This window comes from Carassius auratus, unplaced genomic scaffold, assembly GCF_003368295.1.
Source record: "Carassius auratus strain Wakin unplaced genomic scaffold, ASM336829v1 scaf_tig00033335, whole genome shotgun sequence".
NCBI classification, from domain to species: Eukaryota; Metazoa; Chordata; class Actinopteri; order Cypriniformes; family Cyprinidae; genus Carassius; species Carassius auratus.
In genome coordinates this window covers 36,688-63,357 of record NW_020526072.1, presented here as the reverse complement: position 1 = coordinate 63,357, position 26,670 = coordinate 36,688, and the positions used below count along the sequence as shown (strand labels likewise).

The window sequence follows — 26,670 nt, the reverse complement described above, 5'->3', positions numbered from 1 at the left end:
ATGCGTCTCTGATATGGCAACTGATGAAAGATTAAAAATCATCTCCAGTTTGTTGGCCATCCGATCAGAAATGATGGTGCAGACCTAGATGATAGTTTCTTACCTGCCTGATCAAAGCTGCATATGTAAATGGAGGTCTGACCTCAGCACTCAGGTAGAACTCCTTATTCTGCACAATATCTGTGAGATATGGGAAAAAAGGGGCTGTCGGTTACACTTCATGTATCAAAGCTATTTTCTCATTTTGTCTTTGAAAATGGGGTTTTAAATCTATTGCCGGATTTTTTTCACTGCAAGGTTACATAACGCCATGGCTCGCTTTTGGGGGGCTTTCCACTGTGTACAGTACCTGGCACTTTATTCAGTACCTCCTCGGCGGAGGTCCCAAGTGAGCCGTACTGCCGTGGAATTAAAACGTTTTTCAGGAGGTCGCGGCAGGAACTATAACATGTCTACAATCCCGCCCCCTCTAAAGCGGCACCAAAGTGCAGCGGAAACCCAAACCAAGGTGTATCATGCAGTGGAAAAACACCATTTAGTAGTAACAGTACAGTAGACAATAGTATTAAAGCATTAAAAAACATTACAAAAAGAAAAACAGAAGAAAATAAAATCTAGTTGCTTTAACTGTAGTTTTGATTTTTATTTGCTATAATAATATTTTTACTGGCTCCAAGAAAATATATGGAGATTTTATATATAAAAGATATATTTATTATAGTCTATCATTTCTAATAAAAACTGTAAAACCCATGGTACTGCTATTTATACAAGGGTGGCAAGGTCACATCTGAAGTCCATGCAAAACAAATATTACAATTATTCATCAGATTTCAATGTGGTAAAATGGCAGCATAAACCCAGTTAAAAAGAAGTAATCAATGCATAAAAATGTAAATAAAATATTCAAAAAAAAAAAAAAAAAATGTAAATACTTGGAATTAATTTGCTGTGTATCCAAGAAAAAAAATATTACATGGCGAGATGCTAGCAATCTTGTTTTTATTATAAAAAAGTGCAAAATATAAATGCTCAGTGCATTTTAAAAACCTACAACAAACGTTATGGTTATGCAGGAAAATTTTTGTATTGAATATTTACTCTTTGAAAATTTTATTTATGACTTAAAATCATGTGGATTACAGAAAGTGCAAGAGCCTCGACAGGTGACTGTTCTACTGAGCCTCAGTTCTCTCTCACTCATTTTTACTGTAGAGCCCTGAGCACTGCACTACAGTGACTGCACTAATGTCTCTGACACAGACTGGGGGTCAGAGGTCACCGATCTCACCTTGGTCCATGGCTATGTTGTATTTGTCAGAGTAGCGTTTGCGGATGGGACCCATGCTGTGCAGGCTGGTGGGTATGATGACAGAGGGCATCTGGGGGAGTGACGTGAGGGGTGTAGACGGGGCTGTGGCACTCTGGGAAAGACTCATAGTGGGACTGGTTTTGGGAATGGTTGCCTTGGCAAGCGTGAAGTTGGACACCAGATTCACCTAATAACAACAAATAACGTTTAAAATTCAGCCAGCAATCTTAAGTGTGTCTTCAGAACTACAGAAATGTGTTTAATCAAACAGTGACATACTGGCTGAGGGGCAGGTCTGGGCTCAGTGGACTTGACATGGAGATGGGCCATCATGGCCTGGAGACGATCTTTGTCTTTAGCGAGCTGTTTGACAAACACAAACACAACAGAGATGTACCACTGATAAACCTGGAGCTTTCTGCTGTCTAGCGTTCACATGGTTTCTCTTAATGTTTACATGCAGCACATACAGAACAGGAAAACGATTCGAGCTCAGATTAGAGCAGGATGTTCATTTACATGCAAAACAGAATTAAATACAGCATATCAAGAACAAGTTTAGTTTGGAGCAAAAACAAGTGTGATGTATGTTGGTAAAGCCGTACCTGCAGTTCCAGCTGCTGAACCACCTGCATCTGAACTCTGCACTGCGCTGTGCTCTTGTCATCCAGAGCATGTTCACTGTTCAGATGCCTGAACAACACAACACACATATACAGACAAGACCTGTCATTAAAACACACTAATCAAAAATACAGTAAAAACTGAAATATTGCGAAATATTATTACAATTTTAAATAACATTTCTATTTGAATGTTTTCAAATGTAATTTATTCCTGTGATATAAAGCTGAAATTTTCATCATCATTACTCCAGTCATGATCCTGCAGAAATCATTCTGATATACTGATTTGCTGCTCAAGGAATATATCTATTTTAATAAAATCGAATTAAAACTGGAGGATGCACAAGGCGATTCTTCTTAAAGAGGCAAACAGACACACAAAGTGCTTGTAATACCAAGTTTTAAACATTGTTCAAATAAGTACAAGCTATAAAAAGAAGGAATAAATAAGGTGAACATCACTTTAGCTTTTTAATCCCAAACATGCAATGTTAATTTTATATAAATATTTAAAAACAATCAATTTAAAAGAATGATCTTTATGTAAATCGCTCATTACTAAACAAAATGAATGTTTAGGATGCAATACTACCATTGAGATAGGGAGGGAGCTGTATTCAAAGAAAATCTGCTTCCTCAAACAACTCCTCTAACAAACAAAATTATCAGCAAAAATGCATTTCTTTAACACTCCAACCATGTTTATGAGTATATATATCCATGCAATAGTCTTCTTGACAATAAAAGTATTGAATTTGCAATTGAATGAAGAGAGAGGGAGATATTTTAACCTTCTGAAAATACTGGAGTAAGGCAATTTCCATGATTACAGCATCATAATATTTGTGAATGCAGAATGCTTATTACGCAGGCTAAGCACCTTTGTGTGTGAATCTCAGTGTGATGTGAGAGTTTGGAAAAAGTTTTAATAGTGCAACTGTGCCTGAGCTGAGGGACAAAGGCAGTGTTGTGGCAATAGACAGGGCGAGCCTCGGACTGGGATCAGGGGTCAGGGGCACAGATAAACATCCTCCTGTTGTTTGTTTTGAGAGGGATGGCCAGGATCACCATGCGCACTCTGTTTTATCAGTGAACTTAGCACAACCCTGAGGGGCCCCACGGCTGAGGGAGAGAGAGAGACGGGGAGAGACAGAGAGAAAGAGAGGGAAGGAGAGAGAGAGAGAGAGAGAGAGAGAGGGAGAGAGAGAAGTGTGAAGGCCCTCAATGAGAAGGCACGGAGGGCATTTTATGCCATAAGAGCACGGTTTGGCCAATTAAAACTACTAATTAGAACATGGATTAAATTATATCACACAATCATCAAACCAATCCTACTGTATGGGAGTGATATTTGGGGACAAATATTATAATTTGAAAAACTGGGATAAAAGTTTAATAAGCCCCACTTTGATTCCGGCAAATACAGGGGTAAAGTGTTCCCGCAATTGTTCCCGGGTCGCTAGACGTTAGGGCTGCACGATTCTGGATAAATTGAGAATCACGATTTTTTGATCTCATATAGAGATCACGATTCTCCTACGATTCTTTATTATTATTATTACTATTAACATTATCATTATCACAAGTATATAAATTAATTATTTTATTTTGCAAGGATTCTTTAAATTGATCAAGTGTGACAAAGACATTTATAACAAAATATTTCTATTACACACAATTATTGTTCTTCTGAACTTTCTATCAAAGAAACCTGAAAAAAATCTACTCATCTGTTTTCAACATAATAATAATAATAATAATAATAATAATAATAATGTTTTTTTTGAACGGCAAAACAGCATATTAGAATGATTTCTGAAGATCATGTGACACTGAAGACTGGAGTAATGATGCTGAAAATACAGCTGCACACCACAGAAATAAATTACATTTTAAAATACATTCAAGTGAAAGCAGTTATTTTAAATGGTAAAAATATTTCAAAACTTTACTGTTTTTGCTGTACTTTGGATCAGATAAATATAGTTTGGTGAGCAGAAGAGACTTTAAAAAAAACATTACACATCTTATGGTTCAAAAACTTTTGACTGGTAGTGTATATATAATATATTTAAAACCCCAGTTTTTTTAATATTAGAATGATGAAAAAGTTGTTTAGATCACTGATTCAACGACTCACTCATAAACCTACTACACTTGTTTCATTTCTGGATGAATCAGCGTTTTTTAACGATTCTCTTGAATGAAAAAGTAATTCATTGACAAATAAATTAAGACACTTGTCGCCACCTATTGGTGAAACAATGCAATCGACACAAACGTTATTTAAAGCGCAGTACTTTCAAAAGGGGATTTGTTATATTTTGATCGCTGCCATATAGACATCAATGTTTATATTTAAACTATAAACTTTATCCCAGTATTTCTGTGATAATATAAATGACTGTAAGACAGATATAATACTGTGTAGTTGAAAAGACTGTTTGTGAAGATGTTTCTTAACCAAACATGGTAAGAGTTCTCTCTGTGTCAGCGGCAGTGCGCGCACGGATTTGAATGATCCGGTAAGACTTTGTCAAAGGTTTAACAGACTCGGGGAATCGTTGTCTTTTAGAAATGAGATCGAGAGGGTGTCTGAATCGAGATCGCGATCTTTTAACGATTAATCGTGCAGCTCTACTAGACGTGCACTTTCACACTGCCAGTGATGACCCGGGATATGTGCGTGCTTTCACACACAACCCGTAAAGATCCCGTAACGAAACGTGACATCAGGGCGTGACGTGTAATGTACGAGTCGAAAACATTAGGCACGTTATACTTTCACTGAAGCAAGCGAACGATATCTGCGTCAGCGTGGAAAGTGAGGAACTAACTGATCTCTGCTTCATTACAGTTTGCACATATTTTTTTGTTGCGAACGTTGATCTTCCTTCGAAACAGCCGTAAAAGAGTTGCGTAATAACCTGCATCATCACTACGACACGGCATTAAATCTGGCTTTTGTTCACACAGCGCTCGTCCCGGTACTGAACCCGGCAATGTTACTAGGTCCCCGACCCGGGTTCAATGCGGGAATCTAACCCGGGACGGGTTTGTTTTCACACAGAAGGCGACCCGGCAATGTTCCGGCAATATGAAAAATGTTCTGGGTCTGACGTGAAGTGTGAAAGGGGCTATAGAAAGAACACAATTGGAATTTGCCAAAAACATCCTAATAATGCCTGTAGGACTGAACTAGGCTTATACCCCTTAAGACATTGAAATACAAAAAAAGAGCTGTTCAGTTCTATCATCACCTGACTCAATCTGACACTCAATCTGTTCAATATAAAGCCCTCCCCACAGTCTCATCCTCTAAAGACACTTGTGCTTCAACTGATGAATGAAACCCAAACTGAATCTGACTCCAATCACAACCCCAACATTCAGAAACTTACTTGACACCAAGCTCCAGTGTTATTCGGTCATAAACAGAACCACAAAACTGGCAAATTACTTATCACTCAAGCAATTAAAAGACAGTAAATGAAAATCCCTTCAAAATATTGACTCCGTGATCATGATTTGGAAATAAAGATCGGTAGACATAAAAAATTCTGGCTACTGAGAGAAGTGCGACTGTGCAAACACTGTGAGCTGAATCAAACAGAGGATGAGAAACACTTCCTTCTGGTCTGCCCCAAATACAGCACTACAAGAGAAACATTCTGCCCACAGTTTGAAGCTTTGAATCCTTCATCCTTGTCTCTAAATGACTCTACTCTCTATATAGAAACTACTCTATATACTTGGAGAGAATGAAATATATATACAGTACAGACCAAAAGTTTGGACACACCTTCTCATTCAAAGAGTTTCCTTTATTTTCATGACTATGAAGTTTGTCGAGTCACACTGAAGGAATCGAGGGCTATTTGACCAAGAAGGAGAGTGATGGGGTGCTGCGCCAGATGACCTGGCCTCCACAGTCACCGGACCTGAACCCAATCGAGATGGTTTAGGGGTGAGCTGGACCACAGACTGAAGGCAAAAGGGCCAACAAGTGCTAAGCATCTCTCGGGGAACTCCTTCAAGACTGTTGGAAGACCATTTCAGGTGACTACCTCTTGAAGCTCATCAAGAGAAAGCCAAGAGTGTGCAAAGCAGTAATCAAAGCAAAAAGTGGCTACTTTGAAGAATCTACAATATGAGAGATTTTCAGTTGTTTCACACTTTTTTGTTATGTATATAATTCCATATATAATTCCACGTGTTATTTAATTTAATTGTAGAGTCACATGCCTTCAGTGTGACTCTACAATTTTCATAGTCATGAAAATAAAGAAAACTCTTTGAATGAGAAGGTGTGTCCAAACTCTTGGTCTGTACTGTACACGATACACACCATACGAAAGGGATAATTTATTGTATTCAACTGTTTTATTTGATATTTCCAATTGTATATAATCGCTATCTCCTTTTACTTTGATTGTGTAATCATATTTTATATTTTCTTCTGTATCTAAATGCTTTGGCAATAGAGAGAGAGAGAGAGAGAAAGAAGGAAATGGAAAGAAAATAAAGAGATATGGGTGGAATATACATATATACAAGTAAATGGAGGTTAGAGACAGTGGAAGGAGTGAATAAGGGCAAAAGTATAAAACAAGCAAACATAAGAGTAAAAGGGACAGAACCACATAAAAAGAGCTGTAAAAAGGCAGCAGGCTCACTCAGAAATGATAATTAGATTACTCCTCCTCACAGATCTGCAAACAGGACAAACAGCATAATAAAAGGCAGCGGATGAGGGCTGTTGACTCACTTGAGGAATGACTGGAAGTCTCCGAACACGGCCTCACAGCCTGGCCACTTGCATACGCCGTGGCTGTATAAAGGATGGGCGCTCTGGGAATGACTCTCCTGAGAACTGAAGCAAAAACAGATAACAGATACAGAATTTGAAACTTGTTTTGAGTTCTGGGTACCTGTTAAGTACTTTTTTACAGGTTAATAATACAGGATTGCACTGGACAATGCCACTGTTGTGTAGTATGTTGTATCTATGTGACCCATGGGGCTCTGCTTCTTCCATTTCAACTCAAAAAACGTTCACTTGTTCTTGAGCAATGTCTCATATTTGGGATACATGATATCAAGTTGTTGTTCATCTCACAAAACCTGTCTAGAACATGTTTGTCATCTTTCACCAAAAAATCCAAAGAATATTATAATAAAATTAGACCATTGAAGCCAATTTAACAATGACATTTTCATTTTGCTTCAATACTTTAATATGGCAATCAAGATTTTTAGGTATTTGCAATCATTTAATTATATTTCCTATAGTTCATTAAAAAAATCAAGAAGGAAGAAAAGAAAATTAGCATAAATTCTGAAACCAGAGTTAATGTGGTCAAAGGTGCTTCTAAGAGTAAGGCATGGAAAAAATGCTGATGCAAACTGCTGGAGAAACATACTGCAGATTCATGCTTTCCACCAAGTGTCTTTCCACTCGACTGGCACGTTTCAATCACAATATTTTGATATTGTGATGCATCTTGTGATGGATGAATCACAGTGTGTTCAGTTTCTTGAGATAACAGATTTTTTTTTTCTTTCAGAATTTGGCCCACCTAAATGCTGACCATTAATGCAGCACCATTACTATAATGTGACTCCCCCTATGGCTATTTTATTTTATTTATTTATTTGTTTATTTATTTTTTTTAAAAGTATTTTTAACTACCTTTTGGGGTCGGCAAGATATGTTTTTGAAAAAAAAAAAGCCTCTTATGCTCAACGAGGTTGCATTTATTTGATCAAAAAAGTTAATTTATAAAATGTCATTTATCATTGTGACTCCAGTCTTCGTTGTCACATAATCCTTTAGAAAAGATTTTAAAGGTCCTTTTCTTCGTGATTCCATGTTTTAAACTTTAGTTAGTGTGTAATGTTGTTGTTAGAGTATAAATAATATCTGTAAAATTCTAAAGCTCAAAGTTCAATGCCAAGCGAGATATTTGATTTAAAGGGACAATAAGTAACTTTTTAGGTATTTTATTATCTAAAATCAATATTTTTATTCATAAATATGCCCTCAATGGTGTACAAATACCTATGCCAATGCTTAAACTAATCCTTGTAAATGAATAATTTATTATCTTTATATACATGGGACGGGTAGGTAGGTCGACGGAGGCTTCCATGTAGTTCCGCCATCTTGCAAAACTATAATAGCAGAGAGGGACAAAAAGTACTAAGCCAACGCGTTTCCACAATGCATTTTCGGTCAGAGCCAGAAACGCAGGTGCAGAGCAGTGAGAGGCACTTGAAACTGCACCGGCAAGTTTAAAAGTCTGGATTGCATTCTTATTATGGACCATACATATGCCGCGCCACAGGAGAAGAAAACATCGTCGCCAAAACAGTCAAAAATAGAACGTAAAAGGAAACGTGACCGTAGATTACAGAAAACAAGAGTTAATGTCGGGGAAGCTTTTTCTAGGTGGAAAGAGCTAATGCTGGATAAAGATTTCAAAAGAGACGCTGAAGTGGCCAGTTTTCTTCTCGACAGGTAAGTCAGTGTTTGATGATGACATCTAACAATGCACATAATTCAGAAAATATAACGAATAAAGAAGACATAACTACTAATTACAATATTTCATGTTTTCCACAGTCAGTAATTCATACTGTAACATTCGTTTGTTAGTTGTCATGTTGCAGTTTGTTTGAAATAACACACCTGTTCACCTGAAGGAAAACTCGAAGAAGTGCTATTAGAAGACATCCTGTCAAAGCTTTTTGGTACATATCGCCTACCGTAGATGCAACGCGCATTTGAAAAAGCGAGGCGCTGGAGAGAAAAATTAGTTTGAATGCAAAATACAATTTCACCACTAGATGGGAGTAATTCCTACTTAGTGCCCCTTTAAGAGAATTCGCCTACAAAAAACGACCCGTTTGGACTACAGCCCTCTAGTTCCTGTATTAATGACATCACTAAAACAGTTTTTTTGACTAACCACATGAATTCACAAACAGGCGGCGTGGCCTTTTTGCGCTCCGACGGAGAAGAGGAAGAGCTGCGTTTTTGTTTGTCGCCATGTCGTTGAAACGCTGTTTTTTTTTTTTATCTTGGAGTCCAATCCTCTTTGTTTGGGCTTCCCATGAACGCTGTACTTTGAGTTTAATGGTTACAATTTATGTTTAACTCGGTTCCCGAACATTATAATGCACATGTGCAGCTCATTTTGCTGAGGACAGCTTGCTGAGGACAACTTTCTAAATCTCAATCGGTTTAATGCCGGATTTGCACAAAGATTATTCTTGAAAGATGGAGCAGTTCCCCTCAGCTGCTGTCGAATCACAGCACAGGAACCGCTGGCCCAATCAGAACCCGTTACGTATTTCTGAAGGAGAGGCTTCATAGAACAAGGAAGTCATCAGCCCGTTTTTGTGACAGTGAAAACAGCGGTATACAGATAAGTGAATTGTGTGAAAAATACTGTGTTTTTTTACACGCGAAACATGAACACATGTTATATTGCACACTGTAAACACAATCAAAGCTTAAAAAAAAAGTGCGTAAAACGGGACCTTTAATAATCTGATTTCTTATTATCAATGACAAAAACAGCTGAGCTGCTTACTATTTTTGTGGAAACAGTGTTAAATTATTTCCAGGATGAATAAAGTCCCAAAGAACAGCATTTTTATTTATATAAAAATCTATTGTAACATTATAAATATATTTACCGTAACTGTCCCTGCAGAATAAAAGTACTTGTTTAAGGCCCCACATTTTTAATGAAAAGCATTTTAGCACAGTATTTCTTATGTATTTATTTTTGTTTTCATAGAGCTCTATACTTCGCCTCACAGCCAGCTGACAAAGTAGCCGGACACGTTTAGAATTTTGTATCAAACAGTGGACTATTTGAGAAAGTGATTTAGATTTGCATTTGAAAAAAATGCCAAAAATGTTGTATTTGTTTGGGATCAAGCGAGGTTGTGTCCTTTGACCTATGACCTTCTCTCGCCTAAGAGAGCCCTGTGTGTCCTTGCCAGTGGATTTCTTCCCTAACACCAAAACAAAGAGAGAAAGCATCTACAGGGGGCATCTCTTCTTTTTCAACACAACCCCAGCCTAGGCAGATGACTCACACTTGACAAATTAAAACAGACTTTGTTATTTCCATCCTTATAACACACTGAACAACCAAATAAGCCACCAAGCAGACACAATAAAACAAATATGTGCAAATGAACTCTTTGTTCTTACATATGGGGCTCTGTAGATCCCAGCCCAATGTCAAACGCTCGCCTCTCAGGGACAAGCACTCAGAGGGGAACTTTACAGTAGTACACGGATAAAGATGGAGCAGAGCAGATTTTAAAAGGATTGATTACATTACATCCCTCACTCCATCAATGGGAGAGTTTGTTTGCATGTCACTCAGTAAACCACAAGGAGAGACGGGTAGACAATGCCTGCATGCTGTGATCTTCTGAAAAGGGGTGAAGGATTTCCTCTCTGGTGCCAGCGGCTGCACTTAAGGTTTTAGTTGCAGGCGTCTCTCTGGCGGCCAGGAGTTTACATGACACATGAAACTGACCACACAGTCCTTGAGCTCTCACCCTCCACCAATATCATACAAACAATCACAGGCGGCTCATAGGAGGGCTCTGCTGACAATACAGACCACATCAATTCAACACTAGGACACAATGGCACCTACTGCAATCTGAGCATTTACTGTTAACAGGGTAGTGTGGTGTAGCGGTTAAGACTCCTGGCTGGGCAACCAGAAGGTTGCTGGTTCTTAACCCCGTTTCTCCAGTAATGGGTTCGGATCGTTTTGCAGGAACAAGTTCAAGCATGTCTACATGCAGCAATATATAATATAGGTAACTTTCACACGGTCAGTGTTTTAAGACTGACAACAGTCAAGTGCTTCTGCCAAACACGTTCCTGAAACATACAGACAAACAGGTTTAGACCTCGACAAACAAGGAGATGGAGGTGTGTTCATGTGTGTATAGGCCCACAGGGAATGCATCGACAAAGACTGTCAACTTTCACACTGCCACAAAGACAAATGCCTTTTAAGACACTTGACATTTGTCTACAGTTTTCTTCCAATACATACAATACAACCTGACTGGTTTGAATGGTTGTCAAATACTACATTTCCATGCAATAAAAATAATTATAATCTTGTCATTTTAAGACTAATATGATATTGACAAGTATATATTGATTTTAATACATTTTAAAATGTCATTTATTCTTGTAATGCAAACTTTCCAGCAGCTATTAACCATGAGTCTTCAGTGTCACGAGATGTCTTGCAGAAATCATTCTAATATGCTGATTTGCTGCTCAAGAAATGCTTTGGTAACACTTTACAATAAGGTTCCATTAGTTAATGTGACATGAACAAACAATAAACACCACATGTATTAAAGTATTTACTAATCTTTGTAAACAAATGCTGTAGAACAGTTGTTCATGCTTAGTTCATGTAAACTAAAGTATTTTACTAATGTTAACTATTGAACTTTATTGTAAGGTGTTACCAAACATTTCTGATAATCAGTGTTGAAAACAATCATGCTGCTTAATATTTCTGTGGAAACTCTGATCAATTTTTGAAAAGTTCAAAAGGGCATTATTCGATTTTTTGTTTTGTTGTAACAAATGTGTTCGCTGTCTTTTTTGATTGATTTGAAGCTTCCTTGCTGAATAAAAGTATTAATTTCTTCTGAATTCTGAATATTTTAAAATCATCAGTCTGTAATATAACATTATAAAGAGAACACTACTGAAAGAGAAATGGTTGTAAATTATTTGTGACTCTTGTTGCCGGTGTTTTAGTGTGCTATTATTGAAGGAGTGCATCGACAACTACATTCTGACTAGCAGGGTCAAGTTAACTTGTGCATTTGCATTTTTCTGCAAATTTATGTTGTAATACATTCATGTTGTGTCTGATTAATCTCACATGGGATGCGTTTGGGGAGTTGATTACCCTTCTACCAAAGTGCTTCCCGTTGTTCATTCACCATTCAAATATTAACACAGTATTCTTAAGAACAACACACATGTGATTTCTGGCTAAATCTAAATAAACGGCACATGCTTGAATGCAATAAAATATTTGCTCAAGAAATTAAGTACCTGTCTCTCCGGCTGGGCCGGTGCACATGGTGTCCATTAGTGCTGGAGTGGTGGTTGAGCGTCTGAGTTTTGGGAGGAGAGGGGGACTTGTCTCCTCTACTTTTCTCCTCCTGCCGTGCATCTGCTGTCTCTTTCCACAGCTGCTGAAGCTCAGCAGGGATCAAACCTGTGAGTGAGACACTGCATTCATTAGATCACTAGAAACTAATAAGCCCTCTACAGTAGGGGTAAATATTTATTTGATACTCTGGTGATTTTATAAGTTTGCCCACTTACATAGAAATGAAGGGTCTGTAAGTTTTATGGTAGGTTTGTTTTAACAGATAGACAAAATATCACCCATACCCCCGTCCCCCAAAAAAAAATTCCAGAAAAAAAAAATGTTAGAAATTGATTTGCATTTGCATTTCAGTGAGTGAAATAAGTATTTGAACCCTCCCCACCAGTAAGAACTCTGGCTCTCACAGATTGTCTATGTGCCCATGAGGATCACAGATTAGTCCTGTCACTTTAAGAAGTTCCTCCTAATGTCAGCTTGTTAGGTGTATAAGACACCGCTCCACACAATCTGTATCTTCCATCCCAGCCTCTCCCACCACCACGGGCGAGACCAAAGATCTGTTAAAGCATGTCAGAGACAAGATTGTAGATCTACACAAGGCTTGAATGGGCTACAAGACCATCAGCAAGAAGCAGACAACTGTTGGTGTGATTATTTGGAAATGGAAGAAATACAAAACAACCATCAATCGATCTCGGTCTGGAGCTCTGTGCAAGAGTTTGCCTCATGGGGTAAGGATGATCATGAGAAAGGTGAGAGATCAGTCTCTAACTACACGGGAGTAGCTTGTAAATGATCTTAAGGCAGCAAGGACCACAATCACAAAGCAAAACATTGGTAATGCACTGTAAAGAATCTGTAAAGAAGAGTATAATCTGTAAAGAAGAGTAGATAAAAATCCCTCCTGAGATGTGTACAAACCTGGTGACCAACTACAAGAAACGTCTTACCTCTGTGCTTGCTAACAAGGGTTTCTGCACTGAGTACGAAGTCATGTTTTGCTTGGGGATCAAATACTTATTTCACACACTGAAATGCAAATCAATTTCTAACCTTTACATAATGTGTTTTTTTCTGGACTTTTGGGTTGATATTCTGGCTCTATACTTTAAAATAAACTTACCATAAATATTACAGACCTGTCATTTCTTTGTGAGTGGGCAAACTTACAAAATCAGCAGGGGACCAAATAAATATTTTCCCTACTGTATATCTATGACTCTATATACGTTTTTCCATTCAAATCACGCATGATTATCATTAACCTTTGAAACCCATGTGACTTCTGGATTTCAAATAATCTCTCATAAAAATAAAAAAATAAAAATAAAAACACCTTGTATTACAGCAGACCATCTTAAAAAAAGTAAAAATTGCATTTTGATGTTTTTCAATCATTTATGTTGTCGTTTTATTATTAATTGGTTGTATAATATTAATATGCTGCCTTTCCTGGCCAGATTTCTGGTTATATAAATTTTAAAATAAATAAATAAACAATATATATTTTTTATAAGTATCTTTTGCTTTTCAAGGCTGCCTTCAATCGAAAATACAGCAAAGGCCAAAATCACACTTCACTAAAACCAGTCCTTTGGTGAACAGAAGGAACTTCTTTAAAAAAAAAAAAAACAGTAACAAGCTTACTGTTCAAAAACTTCTGACTGGTAGTATAGGCAACTTACATTTTTTGCTAATTTTTAGCTTTTAATTGGCTTTGAAATCTATAAATGCTGGTCAACAACAAATAATAATGATTTGTTTTATATACTACAAACACTGTTTATCACATAAGGCAGAATAGTTTCTATACTGTAATAAATGCTATGTCAATTAGCACTGCATTGTTCATATACTTTATTTATCACCAGCTGGAGATGACTTGAAAAACAATTTATTGTCGTGATCGTATATTAATGTCTTCGTGTTTGCATAAGTTTATGTTTTCCTTTGTCGTCTCCAGCTGGTCATAAATTAAGTATATGAACAATGCAGTGCTAATTGACATAGCATTTATTACAGTATAGAAACTATTCTGCCTTATGTGATAAACAGTGTTTGTAGTATATAAAACAAATCATTATTATTTGTTATTGTCCAGCATTTATAGATTCCAAAGCCAATTAAAAGCTAAGAATTAGCAAAAAATTTAAGTTGCCTATACTACCAGTCAGAAGTTTTTGAACAGTAAGCTTGTTACTGTTTTTTAAAGAAGTCCCTTCTGTTCACCAAGTCTGCATTTATTTGATCCAAAGTACAGCAAAACAGTCTATTTAAAATAGCTGTTTTGTATTTGAATATATTTAAAAATGTAATTTATTGAACATCCTGTATCTGTTTTTTCGCTCTTCTTTATTCTTTATGTATTATAGAAGTATCGGATCGGGACTCATCAAATGACTGACTCAACGGCAAAAAAAACCTGACCGGGACATCCCTATAATGTTGCCCAAAGGTGTTCCTCTTCAATGAAAACTGGCATATTACAAGGATATAAACCACTCACGATGCAATAGTTGAGTGGAGTGAATGCCGCATGATCTGACACAATACTGCAATTACTGAATAGTAATGCCTACTCGCAACAATACTACAGTGACTTGGTGACCTCCAATATCCTTACAATGCATTGTTTAAGGGGGTACACTTCCACTGGTCTTATTCTGCTTCATCGTGTCTTGGGGCGGTGAGGTGTTCTTACCTTGAGGCAGTGCACCAGTGAGAGCTGACGGGACAGACAACAGTCCTTGTCTCTGCAGGTTGAGCAGGTGCTGCTGTTGAACGGATAGTAACTGCTGCTGTATAGCCATCTGCTGGGCCATCATCTGCTGTTAGAAATACAGAGATAGGCACTTGACACTCACAGTACACAGACACTGCTGATGTCTTCATTCACTCACAGCATCATCGCACAGCTGGCGTTTTCACTCAAGTGAGTAAAGCTGCAGACACCACAGCCGGTGTTTTCACTCGATCACAGTACAGTCAACACAAAGCCAACAAAAGACAGAAATGTGTCAAGTGAAAACCTGGCTCAGAATGTAATAAACTGCTCTGACGGTTCTCTAGGATGTACTGTGATGATGTTACCTCTTTACTGGGTTTCCCAGCATGATGTTGCTGCAGGAGCTGCAGGTGGAGTTCTTCCTGCTGTTTCTTATAGAACTCCTGAAGCTGTTGCTGAGAAAACATTAACATCGAAAACGAGTCACTTATCAATCCAAGGTATTCCACACACAAGTGAAAGACCAATATCTCGACCAGGTCAATAAATAAGCTGAAATTTGGGCGTTCTGAGATCACATCAGCAGAAATAATGAGAATGCTTGGCTGATGAACAGAAGTGGCAGTCAATTGTGCCATTAGCTTTGTCAATGGATAATGCACATTTTCTGTTTTTAAATAAGATTGAGTAAATGTTTTGTAAAATAACTGATTGTTAACTTGATTGGCATTGTATTGGCCACTCTATTCTCTAGGTATCAGTATGTGGCACAGCAAAACAACCCGGCTGACCACAACTACACTAGATATAGCTATAATGCGAGACAGGAGTTCCTGAAACTTATAAATAAAGCAAAACTCCCAGTTTCTGTTAATATAAAAAGGAGGGGCCAGTAAAAAGGTTGAGGACCACAGCCCCGAGTCTCTTTTAGTAAGCAACTACACTAAATTATACTTTTTTGGGTTGTTGTGTTGCTGCAGATGCGGAGCTGTACCGCACTGATGTGTATGTACCTGCTGTAACATCAGGGCCTGTTGTTGCTGCAGTAACAGTTGGAGCTGCTGGGGGCTCAGGACCTGCTGCTGGAGGATCTGCTGCATCTGCTGAGGAGTGATGGCCTGAGGAGTGATCATCCCCACTGATACAGCCACCTACACACACACACAACCACGTCATTATTTAACATCTTGTGTAGGACATGCTGCTCCATCTGAAAGCATGTGCTGGAGTTTTACTACCAATCACAGAACTGGATTTACTGACAAGATGAGCATGATAAACGCATGCGATTTATCGTGCAGCCCTACTAATAACCATTTAATATATATTAATCACTAATTCAGAACTGTCAGAATTTAACAGAGAAGCAGGTCTATGATGAAAATGCATTTTCTTCCCATTAAAGGTGACCTTACACACACTGTTTCACTCCAGCTCCAGTCTGGATCCAGAACACCTGAGAAGAGATGATGCTGACCCTCAGAGGACCTCAGATGATGCTAACCCTGAATCAACAACAGAACTAACAAATATTGCTACAAGTGTGACTGCATCATATAATAATTATTAATTATTAATAATATTAATAATGTTCATCGTCTAGCTGACTACGTCTTATATAAATTTTTCACTTATAAGCTATTACTAAATATTGTAGAAACAATTTTCTGTAAAGTTGCTTTGTAACGATTTGTATTGTAAAAAGCGCTATACAAATAAACTTGAATTGAATTATTACTGTTATCAAGACTATTTGGTGCAAAAAGATAAGTGAAAAATTATTTGAATACTTCTAAAGTTAACATTTGTATTAAAGTTCTTCAGTCAAGAGCAGAGTTATTTTCTCTTTTTTTTCTTTTTATTAAAATAATATTTCACCCAAAAATGAAAATTGTGTCATCATTTAATCACTCTCAAGTTGTTTTAAAACCTGAATGAGTCTCTTTCTTCTGTTGAACATAAGTTATTTTGAAGAATGTGGGACACCAAACAGCTGCTGGTCCCCAGTAACCTCCATTTTTTTTTCTCTACTATCAAAGTCAGTGGGGACCAGTTTTGTAACTGTTTGGTTACCCACATTCTTAAAAATCTTCTTTTGTGTTCAGCACATGAAAGAACATTTTTACAGGTTTGGTACAATATGACTGAGTAAATAATGACAGAATTACATTTTTGGTTGAACTGTACCTATAAATGACAATCGGCAGCATGTTTAGTAGTGTCCCTTTAAGAGCTGCACGCATCCATTTCTTTCTCAACTGTTTACTTTCAATGAAGACATAACTGTTTTTATATGTAAACTTGTGTGTTTTTGACAGTATTAGCACAATCAGACTATAATTAAGATGGCGAAGTAATCAGGCTCTGTTTGATCTGCCTTTTAGTGTACGCACGCTTCGGGTGTACGACTCTGAATAAGTAAATGTCAGAACAGCACGCAAATTAAATGTTTAACCTGGCAAGGCTTTAAAGCACACACAAATAATGTCGTTTTGTGATTGCGAATAAGTGCAGTGTCTCGTGAGTGTAAATCTAGGGCTGAATTAACATTTGATGTGAATGTGTCTGGAGAGTTGCAGTTGGATCTGGGAGACATGGTACGGCACATGGCTTGAGGTAGATGTGTTTTGTTAATTACTGTTTCATTATATTACTAGTGGTGCCTCATTTGTTCATGATTACACTACTGCATACATTGCATCTGACTCAATATGTACACTGTGTCAACCTTTAGGATGAAGAGACATTTATTAGCATTTTCAAAATGGTTGATTGATTTCATCAAGTTGAACACGACTTGAAACATTTCATCTGCACACCTTGTGATGTAAAAAAGCACATCACAAACTCCAAGAACAAAGGCCTTTCCAACAAACCCAATTTCAATCCTCTTCCCCAAGGATGGTAAACACTTTGAAGCTAAAAAGAGATACCAGATTAAGACTATGCCAGACCTCTTTGTATATTTTATCGTTTAGCCATTCAGGGAATAATTTCCAAGTCCTCTGGGCCTCAGCGGTCAACATCAACAAGACCAAGTAAACAAATACACAACATCAACAAGACCAAGTAAACAAATACACAACCAATTTTGAAAACCACAATGCTTTCGGTCCTAAAATGCAAGGACAAACCCCCAAGCCTACTGGAAAAATGTCTTTAACAAGCATTCATTTCAGTGATCTCAGTTTAATTTGCCCATAAACCGAGGCAAACAACCAGTCAAGATTAAAAAGACAAATACATTATTCATTTGTTGACAGCAGCTCAAACACTGACATTACAAATGCTACCAACGAAAAACAGACAAACAAAAATACCCACAACAGAGCCGAGCGTTTTAAATGTAAATGCACTGGATTCACAATGAGTTAGACTATGCTTCACTTGGCCTCAAGCAATTACCACATCTCAAACCACACACACACACACACACACACTCTCTCTCTCTCTCTCGCTGCTTTTAAGATGTTTACAATAAACATAAACAGAATAATTAAAGTCACATTTACAGATTCGTATAAATAATACATACTGGGGTACACAGCAACTGTAAAAACAAAACTGGAGATCGCATTTTAATTAAGTCTGTGAAACACAAACAAACATAAATTTCCAGTAAAGAAGTCTGTGTTCAGACTCATATAAACATATTGCTGGACTGAGATACTGCAACTATGAGAGAACAATAACAACCGACTTTTGTACTCACAAGATTCCCATACACTGTGTGTGTGTGTGTGTGTGTGTGTGCGCCGGCGTGCAGAGGGCATGATCGTGGGCCAAAATCCTGAAAATTGAAATAGTTCACCCAAAAATGTACAATTTTGACATTATTTACTTTTATAACCTTCTCTTTGGACCACACACCGAGAAATTCTGCAGAATGTTTAAGCTGTCCTTTTTGTGTTTGGCACTATGATTTTACACTGATCTTAGATATTAACACACATTCCGTTCACAGGGGAATGGAAGTTGTAAGAAATTTAAGATGATCTGTGTTCTATAGTGACTAAATTCTATTATATATTGTATAATTGCATTGGTTTCCAAATATTTGCTCTTTCAAAGTTACTAAAACACCTAGCAGTCTGCAGCCAAATTATATAATTTCACCTATTATGCACCGATACCAAGGAGACCTTTGTATTGCAATACATTGTGGCATGATATACTGTTGAACCCCTAGTTTACAGACTTTTTAATGCAGCACAGATGTGACAAAACAATGCAAACACTAGTCTAAAAATTTTCATTACATTTATAAAAGCTAAGTATTATTTACGGTAATATATTTTATCAATTATAACTATTTGTATATTTTAAAAAAAATTTGGGGAATGTATAATTAATTACATGCTGTCATAATAACTAGTTTGATTTTGCCTCATGAAAAAAACAAAACCCAGTAGGCCCTAGCATCTTTTGGTTCAGTTAAGAACCAGACATGACTAAAATTAATGACTTGCGGTTCAGTAACCGAGTCAGATTAATTCAGTAACAGCTGCAACTGATTCATGGGTGCTTTCATAGTTGGCTGTGTGTTGCATGCAACAACAACAAAAAAAGTTATGTTTTTTTTATTGTTTATTGGTGTCATACCGCAAACTCACGTCAGCTGAATCGTGGTACTTTGGATTCAGAGGGGATCCACTGCCAGCCATTGCAAAGCAGTGCTCTCTCTTTTCATCAGCACTTTTAAGAAGCATTAATGCATCCTATGCTGTATACACACCATATATCTATACATGTGATGTAGACCACAGATCATTGGGAAAGATTTTCCATAAAAATAACTTGGTGTAGAAATAGAAGCAGTACATTTTACAAATTAACACAAATGAGGTTCAGAAGTACTGCCAAAAAAAAAAAAAAAAAAAAAAAAAAAAACAACCCTAACAAAAAAATTAACCATTTGCTTGTGAAAGAGCTTGAAAAAAAAAAAAAAAAAATCCTACTATGCATTCGAGTCTCAACACAGAAATATTTTCAATGTCAAAGGCTGAAAAGAACATGCCAGCAAATTAATGTAAATATTCTCTTTCGGGGGCACAGTAAGCACTGATGAGTGTTGTCTCCATGACAATAGACAAGTCCAAACATTGTTTGTTGTTGTTATTGTTCTTGCCAGTGTGTCAGAGAACCAACTCCCCGTGAGTGAGGACATGTCAACAAGAGATCGCTTCTGAAAACACAAGCCATAAATCAACAGGCTTCAGCAGCCCAAAAACAAACACAGCCCGTTGTTATTCCCCTTCAATACCTTGAACAATTTTGGTGTGGTTCCCCGCCCAAAGTAAAAATAACATTCTTTCCTGCACTGTGCATCTGGGCAAATATAAATTGCAAAGGGGGAAAAAAAGAGGGGAAAGAGACTCAGTTCTGTGAACACAGCCTTTAAAAAAACAAAGAGCAGTAATTCAGGGAATAAAATGACAGGCCAAAGACAGTGAGTCACAGAAATAAGGTTCCAGTGACCATTCAAAGCTTTCAGCCCTTTATCAGATCGGATCTCATGGACCCTAGTGGACATTCACTTCATTAATCACTCCCTCTTAAGATCAAAAACAGAGTCTGGAACAATTCTACAATGTCAGCATCAAATTCTCAAAATCCTCACCCCCAAGAATGAAAACTCAACAAATGAATAAACCTGGCTGCTTTTACAATTTATGATCTCCAAGTTAAAAATTAAAATGTGAGTGTAAAGACAATTTAGAGATTTCAAAAATCAGGACAAATTGTTGGGGAAAATGCCATAAAAGTTTATATAAAAGCACAGTGGGGAAACAGAAACTGCGTTTTCATTTAATAAACTGCCTGAAAAACGCTCATAAAACTTAAACAGACATCAAATACCTGAACACACTAAAGCAAACACTATATCTTTAGCCCTCTCCGGCTAAACTAGCAGAGCTTGTCTCAATACTCACAGACCTTGATAACTCCATGAGCGGCAGGAACCGAGAGCTGCACAGAATGAGTGAGAACACAAGTACCCTCCTACTCTTCTTTAACTACCCAACCTTGCTGATAACCAATAACACTCTTACTAGGATCTCAAACCTAATGTAACCATCCTGTCACACGGCTCGGGCTAGTAATCCCGCCCCTTTCACATGTTGACTTGAAATACTGATTATCAGAACTGTCGTTTCATCACTTGCATGCACATTCACATGAGACGCATGCAAAACGCATATTCAATTCATGATGAATAAATAAAGGCAGCTGTGCACTGGCTAGCATACATTGTGTCTGTTTGCAGCTAAAGCTCTACAGCTGTCTAATTCTTTAAAGGACTATAGCGCCTTATCTGTTAACTGACAAGACAGAAAATACTCGTTTTACAATAGGCTACATGCACAATAAAAGTGAACCTGTAATCTTCCATCGTAACAATGTGTAATAATAAAACACACCCTGATTGCCCCATCCCTTTATGATGTGCTGAAGGCAGCATAAACAAGTCTGTTTGTGTAATATTGTAAACAACATGATTCTCTGGAGGTCTGTGTGTGTGCTGTGGATGGAGGAGGGTACAGCTCTACCTGTGCGTCTGCCTCCTTTTCTGTGCTCTTGGGGGACTTCTCACCACTCGGTTGCTGCTGCTGCTGTTGTTGAGCAACTTGTAGTGCCTGAAAATGCCAAAAAAACAATAACAAGTTTCTGATTGGTTTCTGAGCTGCTTTGCTCCCCCAGGACTACTCACATTGTTTTCAAGAACACAGATGCAAAGGCAACATATTTCGTAATCTAGATCGGTTGAATATAAAGTTTTTTTTTTTTTTTTGGGGGGGGGGGGGGGGGGGGGGGGTTGTTCAAACTGTGGAAAATTGAAATTCAACAACAACAAAAAAAAAAAAAGTATATTCTGTAATCATTTACTGACTCTCGTGTCACTCCAAACCCGTATTACTGTGGAAAACACCACAAATAAAAACACCTTTGGTGAGATTTTTCAAAATCATTAAAAAAAAAAAAACAATAAACACACAGGAAGTTTGGAATGACTAGATGGTGAGTAAATTTTTAGGGATAAAGATTTTTAGGTTAAGGATCTCTGTAAGAACAATAACACTACATATATCCAAGAAAAAGACTTCATTATAAGATTGATTTGGGTTGGTAAAAAAAATATCACCGTTATATAATGCAAGTCTCTTGACAAATCCCTTACAGAACAAATAAAGTGATGATTGTGCAACACTTTCATTTAATAACCTGTGAACATCCTGTTATAAGAGTCCCATACTGTCTTTGCATAAAGTGCGGAGGATTCAACCTTTGGCTCTATTAACAGCCCCAGTCCCTTGGTGATTGGATCCTATCACACATTCCTCTGAAGACTATCACATTTGAAAAAAGCATTAGCATAAGTCTTTGCATGAGACATGCATGCTCTTTATTTAATCCAGAACATTATATACCTCCTGAAAAAAAAAAAAAAAAACAGTTGTCAGGAAACAGCCACAAAGTAAACACCCCAGCTGTGCCAAAGCAACGAGAGATCTCCAAAAGTTGTTGAAAGGACGTCTCTCTCACTCTCTGGTGCCTTTGTCTTATTTTCCATTGTGAGGGCCTCCAGATACAAATCAAGGAAAGAGAAATGCAAATAGTGCAAGCAAACAATATCCACAGCGGTGGGACCATCCTCTCGGATCTGACCTCTTACACCTCTGAGGGGTCAAACATCTGGCCCTGTGGAACTCCCCTTCTCAAAAAGAAGGGTGGAGGAGACGAGCAAACGGATATGGGAGACTTCAATAGAAAAGCATGAATAGAAAAGAGAAAGCAGACAGATCATTACACGGTAATCCTTGGAAAGAAAACAACATGGGAAAGCATTTACAGGAGTGTATAAGAGCCTTCTCTTCTTGTTTCAATACAGGACGGTGCCCTGAACCCACAGCTGTCTGGCCGATAATCCAGAGGTGACATCACACATCTGGAATCAGAACAAGGGGCATCTGGGCAATGTGTGGGTCTTTCTCAGCATTCATCTGCAGTCCTTAGTCACTGTTGTCACAATGTTAGCATGTGCATTCATTTTAATGCACACACATACACAGATAAAAGCATGCATAAAGATTTTTTTATTGACAGCAGGACTACTTCTGAGAGACAGAACTATAATCACAGAGCCTCCAAATCACATAAGACACGTCAATGATTGAAATGAAGAAGGGTGTGTCATACAATTGCTCAATTTATTCAATAAGCAACACGGCTACTGTGTAACAAATGTTGACACACCAATAAAGCTTCATTACTTAGAGAATGCAATTCCTGGAACGCTTTCAACATGTCACTCTCATGTAATGCTGGGTACCGGCACAGGTTTCACAATTCGTTTCCGATTAATCACCAATTTCGATTCAATTAATTCAACATAGATCTGTGTGTTTTGACTCACCTATATGACATATTTTGAAACATTCATGAAGATGGTTTTAATATTTTCTCATTCCGTTGAACTACAGAAATAGACATTAAACCATATTTACCATAACAGCTTTAAACAGGATTTGATGAGCTGTATGTTTGCACATTGATCACTGTTTATGTGCGAACAAAAGGCTAGATGAAATCATTTCAGATAAAGCGAATGTCTCTCTAGAGAAGACATGTATTAAACTGCATGATTCATATGGATGACTTTTAAGATGCCCTTTTGATTACACAGACTTTTTTTTCCACATGAAATGAATTTCCTGAGGGTGAGTAAATTATTTTTCATTTTTGGGTGAACTAACATACCAAGTATAACAAAAACGTAAGAGACAACAGTACTTGCACTCTTTAAAACTTTGTTTAGCTGATTTAGTTGTATGTATCACACACTAAAAGTGGAGTATAAAGTAACAAGTAACATTGTCATATTATGTAACATACTAGGATTATTATTAAGCAAATCGAGTATCAATCAATTACATTTTATTTAGTAATTTCAATGACTTGATAAATCTGTTACTGTACAGGACTGCATTTCCTAAAAGCATTGATCATATAACAATTGCCACCAGTTGTCTCTACCAATGGCTCATAACCCTTTTGGAAAACGCAGCCCAGAGCTAGTTACACTGAACTTTGGCTTTTGAAATTGTAGAAATCCCGACTTACAAAAGAAACAAAGCAATGACAATAGACTGGCAGCAAATGTATAAAGTTAGTTAAGGTGCTTACCTGTGATTGAAGAGTCTGGGCTGTGGCTGATGGTGATGGAGATGTTTCTCTGGTTACGCTCTTCTCGCTCTCTGAGCTCTGACCTCCCTGCCCAGCTGGACCGCTATTGGTTGTTTGATCGGTCTTGGACTCCTGCATGTCGATATGACAACCTGAAATACAAGAGGGGGAAAATAAGACACCTGTCAGCAAAACAAATGACTTTTGACCTAGAAGCCTTTTCCTTTCTTTCTCCCCCCACATAAGCCCAGAGACTAAAACATGCACGCCAGCCCTGTTGACATCACAACACAAACATTTGGGTTTGTACAGTTCACTAATATCATAGCTGCATTACAAACAAACAGTTCTGAGAATAAAGCATTTGATGCCAACAGACTTATTAATGCCAATAACAGACAATAACTCTCTAAGGCAAGTCTTATATGGTGCTGCTGAGGGAGTAACTGTTATAGTTAGTATGGTATAGGTTAGGATTGTATAGTATCATGGGACCAAATGGAAATTAAAAATACAATTATTCTATGCACCGTATCTTTGTAAGGGGCCTTTTGAAAGACTAAAATCAGATAAATATCTGTTTTGCCCTTGAACTTCCTCAAAGTCGACAAACATCTGTGTGAAACAGCCAGATCACATCAGTGTGTTTAAAAAAACTGACGCAAACAAAGGCAATATTCCTCACAGCCTGATACAATCAGCAAAGAGAAAGGCCAGACTTCACTTTCAGTATCAGAGATGCTGATTGTGGTTTGGTAATTAAAATGCTAATTTATGTGTTAATTATTGCGATTAATTATAATAACATAACTAACTATGCATCCTGACTCACACTAGTACCACTGTAATGGTTTTACGACTTAAAAACGTGAGGCTGATAGTAGAGACCCTGAAAAAACTAAAAGAAATGATGCAGCGGCCAAAGATGCCAGTTTAGGATTCACATTAACACATTAAATAGTTATAATATACAATATTGACAATACAGCATTTTATAGCTACTTTCTCAGCAAATACTAGAGGTTCACCAATGTATCAGCCAGTAATGCAGTACCTCCCATCCTATAATTGCAAAGAGCTTTATACTTGCTTTCTTCCGATAAGAAACGTAATATTCTTAATATTATAGTAATGTGTCAAATCATAGGGTTCCCTGTGTAGAGGAGAGATTTTTTTCCTTAAGAAAATCGAACTATTGATATCGGCAGACATCATTCCGAATAATCGCCTTTCACTATCGGCAGAGAAATTCAGCATTGGCGCATCTCTAGTAAATGCTGACATACAATAGAAATACAAAAAACAAAAAAAGTTAAAGCATGTCTGTTTCAGTAAACACAATTTTAAGAGGTATAACCTGTCTGTCTGCCTTCCACGAAGCTTAAAATAAACTATTTAAGACAATGCAGCTGCGTGGGCTATGTGTACAGTTGAAAAACGTTGACATTTACAGTTCTTTTTAGCCCATCCTCACAATGGCAAGAAACCACTTGTTTAAAGATTAACTGGTCAACCGAAAACTCCATGAATTACATAGGAATTTAGATCTTAACTTCATAGAAAGTCATTTCGTTCAGTACCAAGAGCTTCGTATAGCTTTCCCTTGTCTGGCAGAACATTTTCTCGGATTCGTGTATAGTTAAACACTCTCCCACACAAGGAAACAGGGGCCGATATTTGTTAAATAACTGATTGCCACCATGACTACTGTAAACACTGGGGCCCTGGGTTCGGTGTTTATTAACAAACACATCTTCCTTCTGGAGCAATTTAACATTAACCAGGTGGTACGATCTGCAGATCTGGCAGGTGCCATAATACACGGGGAGGGCCTTATGTAAACAGCTGAGGAGGGCGGGGGAAAGCTCGAAAAGCAACACAGCTAGAGTAAACAGCGAAGAAAATCTCTAGACAAACAAGCAACCCCTCTCCTGACATGAATGTGAACCAGAACAGAGCTTGTGGGATTTGAGTGCTTGTTATTTAGTGCTGCTAAGACAGCCGCTGTTTCGGCTGGCAGAGGCACCAAGTTGTACTTTCACTGAGAACGAAGGACAAATTTCAGATTGGTGTGTATACATGCTGTTGAGGTCCATGAAAAAAATAGCATGGAAGATATGGACCAAACATGAAATGGATAATATGTAATCTTTAATAAGCGCTAAACAGAAGACAAACCCGGGGCTCCAGACTGTGACCAAATGGTCGCATTTTGTGACCATTTTTTTCTGCCTCTGTGACTAAATTTTGCGAGCAGTTGCACTGGTGAGACCACAGCGTTGTTCAACTCAAAAGAGATGCCATTTATGACCCCTTTAAGTATAGCTGGCATCTATGGGTGCTGCACAACGACAACAGCTAGGTGAAGAGATGTTTCATGTCATGAATTGACCAATCAGCATCCAGAACCAGAACTTTCTATCTGTTTATATGAGAAAAAATGTGGCACTTGCAGTAAAAAGCATCCAGGGACAAAATGGCACAAAGAAGGAAATGTGAAGCAGAATATGTAACACAGAATGCACAAAAATTCAACAACTGAGAGATCGTTGTAAAAAACATGACAAATATGCACCAAAAAATAGACTGTACCTTAATGAGAGCATTACATTGTAATGCAACCTGTCCACA

General features: G+C 37.6%; 1 protein-coding gene across 6 annotated transcripts in view; it reads right to left on the bottom strand.

The window, feature by feature from the left end:
- Window positions 1–26,670, bottom strand: part of LOC113081190 (forkhead box protein P1-B-like) — a 40,417-nt gene that overhangs the window by 5,168 nt on the left and 8,579 nt on the right. Inside the window, exons 2-12 of one of the 6 annotated variants that reach the window (XM_026253258.1) lie at window positions 24,040–24,191; window positions 21,405–21,491; window positions 15,867–16,004; window positions 15,219–15,308; window positions 14,830–14,953; window positions 12,068–12,233; window positions 6,707–6,811; window positions 1,918–2,005; window positions 1,592–1,675; window positions 1,292–1,499; window positions 104–180 (exon numbers count right to left, since the gene is read on the bottom strand). In XM_026253258.1, the coding sequence (XP_026109043.1) occupies window positions 104–180; window positions 1,292–1,499; window positions 1,592–1,675; window positions 1,918–2,005; window positions 6,707–6,811; window positions 12,068–12,233; window positions 14,830–14,953; window positions 15,219–15,308; window positions 15,867–16,004; window positions 21,405–21,491; window positions 24,040–24,177 (1,305 nt within the window). In that variant the 5' untranslated portion in view covers window positions 24,178–24,191. Of the gene's footprint in view, window positions 1–103; window positions 181–1,291; window positions 1,500–1,591; window positions 1,676–1,917; window positions 2,006–6,706; window positions 6,812–12,067; window positions 12,234–14,829; window positions 14,957–15,218; window positions 15,309–15,866; window positions 16,005–20,790; window positions 21,377–21,404; window positions 21,492–24,039; window positions 24,192–26,670 lie in introns of those variants that run through there. The other 5 variants (XM_026253257.1, XM_026253259.1, XM_026253260.1 and 2 more) reach the window with 5 other exon arrangements.